This window comes from Convolutriloba macropyga, unplaced genomic scaffold (assembly GCF_964194025.1).
Source record: "Convolutriloba macropyga unplaced genomic scaffold, txConMacr16.3 SCAFFOLD_1235, whole genome shotgun sequence".
Taxonomy (NCBI): Eukaryota; Metazoa; Xenacoelomorpha; order Acoela; family Convolutidae; genus Convolutriloba; species Convolutriloba macropyga.
The window spans coordinates 12,821-17,275 of NW_027449808.1; the positions used below are offsets into that span (position 1 = coordinate 12,821).

Consider the following 4,455-nt stretch of genomic DNA (forward strand, 5'->3'; position numbering starts at 1 on the left):
GAAATTTTCGAGAAGATGGGAAGAGGGCTGGAGAGCCATTAACCAGAAAGGACGTTGTTTATGCTCTTCGGCCTAAGTCTTGCATACCAAGACAACTTTTCATTAATATTTGTATTTCTGAAAGTCGCAACTATGGTAGCAAATCAAGCTCTATAAATAAATCATAATTCGCGCCATTGGCACACAAGTTATGGTCAAAAACGGGAAATCCCTTACTATAAATAATATTGAATGTGAACGTCAACCACTTCTGACTTCTTCAATAAAATCAACATATAAAAAGCTTCAACGAAAATAGGTTGGGGGAATGAAAATCATGGAATGAAAGGGTTTTGGAGGACGAAAGTGTAGGTGGGGGGAGGAAAATGAGGGTGTGGGGGGAGATAAAATATAAAGGAACTTGGTTCCTTTACACTCCCGGCAACAAAAGCAAGCATTTGACATGAAAATGTAAACACAATAAAGCAAAAAAGTTTTCATTCTGACATTGAGTTTTTTTTTGTGTGTGAGTGTGTGTGTTTCGATGAACTTGTTTCAGTGACCCTCCGGCGCACTTGAAGATTGTGGGAACACACGGCTTAGGGTTACTGCTTGTCTTTGTACCATTCCTGTGGCCGTCTGGATGTCGAAACTCCTGGCTATCCCGTCTGAACCTCTGTGTGCTTTCACAATCCTCCCGAGAGGCCAGATGCCTCTGGGTGTGAAGTCCTTGAGCACCCACACAACGTCACCTTCATCCAGCTCATCATGTGATCTTTGCCACTTCGTTCTCTTGTTGAGCTCAGGAACATATTCCTTCAGCAACCTGCTCCAGTAGTGATCAAGTAGTGTCTGCGTCGACTTGAAGTCCTTAGTGGAGAACCGCTGGTTGCTGTTCACAAGAGGTTTCAAACAAATGTGAGGTCGGCGAAGGAGGAAGTGATTCGGAGTAAGTGGTCCCTCATCTGAGATGCTGCGGCCCACATGAGTTAATGGCCTGGAGTTCAAAATTGCCTCCGCCTCTACCACAACTGTCTGGAAAACCGAGAGTGTTAGTTTCCGACTGCCCAGCACTATTAGTAGACTCCTCTTCGCAGTCTGTATCATCCTCTCCCAGACTCCTCCGAAGTGTGGTGCCAATGGAGGGTTGAAAGTCCACTGAATGTTCTGTTGAGCCAATTGCAGTCTGATGTACTCGTTGTCTGGCTTGTAGTTTTTCTGGAACTTTAACTTCATTGCTTGGTTGGCTCCAATGAAATTTTTGCCATTGTCACTCACAATGAGGTCAGGGTATCCACGTCGTGAGACAAATCTGCGGATTGTCATGAGAAGACAATCAGTTGAGAGGTCATGGCATACTTCTAGGTGGACAGCTCTGGTGACCAGGCATGTGAACAAGCAGACGTAGTGCATCTGGGTGCCCTCTCTCTTGTCCTCAACGTAGAAAGGTCCAAACATGTCCATTCCTGTGTTGACGAAAGGGTACTGCTTGTTTGCATCTGGAAATCTGAATTCAGGAAGATCGGCCATATTCGGTCTCACATTGTCTGCCCTCCATCGTCTGCAAATGAAACAGTATTTCCCCAGACTTCGCAGCACTTTTCTCAATCCAATCATCAAGAAAGTCTGTTGCAGGTGAGCCTTCACATGTTCCACGCCCTGATGGCCACAGTCATGGTGCGCCTTTTCAATCAACAGTCTTGCAATTTTGCTCCTGCTATGGAGAACAAGCGGATGTTTTGCACTGTAGGTTAGAGGTGCCTTGTTGAGTCTTCCTCCTACCCTCAAGAGTCCGTCATTATCTAGGAAGGGTGTGAAGGGCATCAGCTTGTCTCCTTTCTCAAGATTGTCTCCCTTCAACAGTGCAGAAATTGTTCCTGAGAACAACTCTTTTTGGCACATTTTGATGAGGTAGTTCCTTGCCCTGTTCTCATCTGATGCAAAAATGTTAGTGTTGGATGTCTCAGGTGATTCGTTTTGTCTTCTAGTTCGAACTTTTGCCCTGAAGCGTCTTACTGCCTGGAACACCATTCTAGTAGAGTTGAGCAGTCGACTCCATGTTGAAAATTTTTCAACCTCAATGACCGGCGTCTGAAGTTGTGTCGCTTGTGTAGCGCATATGTGGGGACCACTGTCCTCGGCAAAATTCCAGGAGTCTTGAGGTTTGCTCAGAAAGTCCGGTGGTTGAAGCCACAGCTTTGGTATGTCTGATGGGGTGAGGCCTCGCGTGCCATGGTCAGCGGTATTCATCTTTCCAGGGATGTGTCTCCAATTCTCTGGGTTGGAATTCTCGTGAATTTTGGTCAATCTGTTGGCAATGTACATTTTCTCTCTCTGCTTGGATTGGATCCAACCAAGTGTAGCGGTGCTGTCTGTCCAAAAGTGTTTTGAACTTATTGTAGTTGTCATCTCGCTCTCACAGAACCCAGCTAGCTCTGCTCCAAGTGTTGCAGCTTCCAATTCCAGTTTTGGAATGCTCAGCTGTTTGATCGGTGCCACTTTTGTTTTACTGATCACATATCGGGATGTGGAAGATCCATCGGCGTTGGTTGTCCTCACATAAACTATGGCAGCAATTGCACTCATTGAGGCATCAGTGAACGTGTGAAGTTGATGGGTTCCATTGGTGCTGGCAATCAAGCATCTAGGAATTTCGATTGAAGTCATGCTGTCGAACTCATCCATCCACTCCTGTAGTTCCTGTTGGTAGCACTCTGACACAGGTTGATCCCAGTTTCTTCCCTCTTTAATGATTCTTTGGAGGATGCATCTAATTCTGATGGCAGAGGGTGATATCAGTCCGACTGGATCGAACAGAGAAGCTGCCATTGAAAGCACCTTTCTTTGAGTCATCTGTTGTCCTGTGTAGAGAAGCTTTGGTTTTGCAAACATCAACTTGTCAGTTTGGGGTCCCACGTCTGACCAAGGATTCTTTGGGCTTTCATTTCCGCCTTGTCTTCTTCCAGTAGATTTTCTAATGCGGCTGGTCTGTTGCTCAAGAACTTCGTCAGATTGAATCCTCCTGTATGTAAAACAGTTTTGATCTCCTCTGCACTTCTGCGGGCCTCCTCTTCAGAAGGGTAGGTCTGCATGAAATCATCCATGTAGAACTGCTGCATGATTGATGTGTAGGCCTCTGGATGTTCTTGTTTGTGGTCATTTGCACACTTCTGCAGAACAAAAATCGCACAAGAAGGTGAGCATGTGGCTCCAAAAATGAGTCGATTCTATTTGAAGATCTTTTCATTGCCATCCTCTGTCCAGAGAAAACGGAGATAGTCCTGGTCTTTTGGTTGGATGCCAATCTGCATGAACATTGCCTCGATGTCCGCTGTGATTGCCACTGAGTACTGTCTGAAGCGGACAAGAAGGCCATGCAGGTTGCAGAGTAGATCCGGCCCTGTCAGCAATGCATCATTGAGTGAGATTCCCTTATATTTGGAAGCAGCGTTTGTGACCCTGCGGATTTTGTCTGGTTTCTGTTTGTTGATCACTGGGTGATGGGGAAGGTACCAGACAGAGTGTCTGCAACTGGGGTCTGCAGTTGTGATGTAGTTTTTATCCAAATCTTTTTTGATTGTTTCCTCATAGCGGTCTCTCAAGTTTGTGTCCTCTCCAACCTCTGCTGCAGAGCGTGCCACTGAACTTTGGCCATGAAGTAGTTGTTAGGTAGTGTGATCTCTTTCTTCCATGGAAGTCCAATCTGTTATCTGTCACCAATGTGTCTTATGGTATCATTGAGGATGGACACCGCCTCCTTGTCATCTGAAGACTGTCCCTTTGAAGAACACTGATTGAAGTTCACTCCTTCAATTGTCCAGAAGAGCTGGAGAAGATCTTCGTCTGGATCGTCTTGTCGTCCCTTGATATGATTGAAGAGCGCTATGTTTGTGCTGTTTGATTGTCCGACCCTCTTTTGTGTGTACTTCTGAGGGATTGGCCCTGTCAGTGTCCAGCCAAGCAGAGTATTGACTCCGTATGGGGTACCAGTGGGTCCCGTTGTGAACTGTCTGGGAACTGTTGCTGTGAATGCGTCTGCTCCAATCAGTATTCCGATCCGGTTGTCCCTGATTGTTGGAAATCGTATGCTCTGGAGGTGAGAATGGTCTCTGCAGATCTCATTCAACATTTCAATTTGAACTCTTGGCATCCGAAACTCCTCCATTGCTGTTGCGTACACAGGGATTCTGATCACAGGACAACTTCTGTACAAAGCTCCTATGCCGATCATGACATCTGCTGTTTTGACTGAGTGTTCACCATGAAGTGAAGCTAGTGGTAGGGTTATGTCTTTTGGTTGTTGAACTTGAAGTGCATCAGCAACCTTCTGTGTTATTTGAGTGTTGTCACTGCCACTGTCCAGCAGAGCGTAGGTTCAATGCAAAGATCTCTGTTGAAAAGTGTTACTGGTAATGCCTGCAACTGTATCTGCGGTCTGATCCAAGAACTTTCCTGCTGGTTGCTGCAAGTGTAGTT

General features: G+C 45.9%; 2 protein-coding genes across 2 annotated transcripts; both read right to left on the reverse strand.

The window, feature by feature from the left end:
• Window positions 1-534: 534 nt before the first annotated feature.
• LOC142355348 (uncharacterized) lies at window positions 535-3,098 on the reverse strand. Its single transcript, XM_075407549.1, has 2 exons — window positions 2,903-3,098; window positions 535-2,840 (listed from the first exon to the last, which is right to left on the reverse strand). Exons 1-2 carry the CDS (start codon window positions 3,096-3,098, stop codon window positions 535-537), a joined length of 2,502 nt encoding a protein of 833 aa, XP_075263664.1.
• A 108-nt stretch (window positions 3,099-3,206) lies between these two features.
• On the reverse strand, window positions 3,207-4,210 carry LOC142355349 (uncharacterized). The gene is made up of 2 exons (XM_075407550.1): window positions 3,697-4,210; window positions 3,207-3,619 (listed from the first exon to the last, which is right to left on the reverse strand). The coding sequence occupies exons 1-2, from the start codon at window positions 4,208-4,210 to the stop codon at window positions 3,207-3,209; spliced, it is 927 nt and encodes a 308-aa protein (XP_075263665.1).
• Window positions 4,211-4,455: the final 245 nt, after the last annotated feature.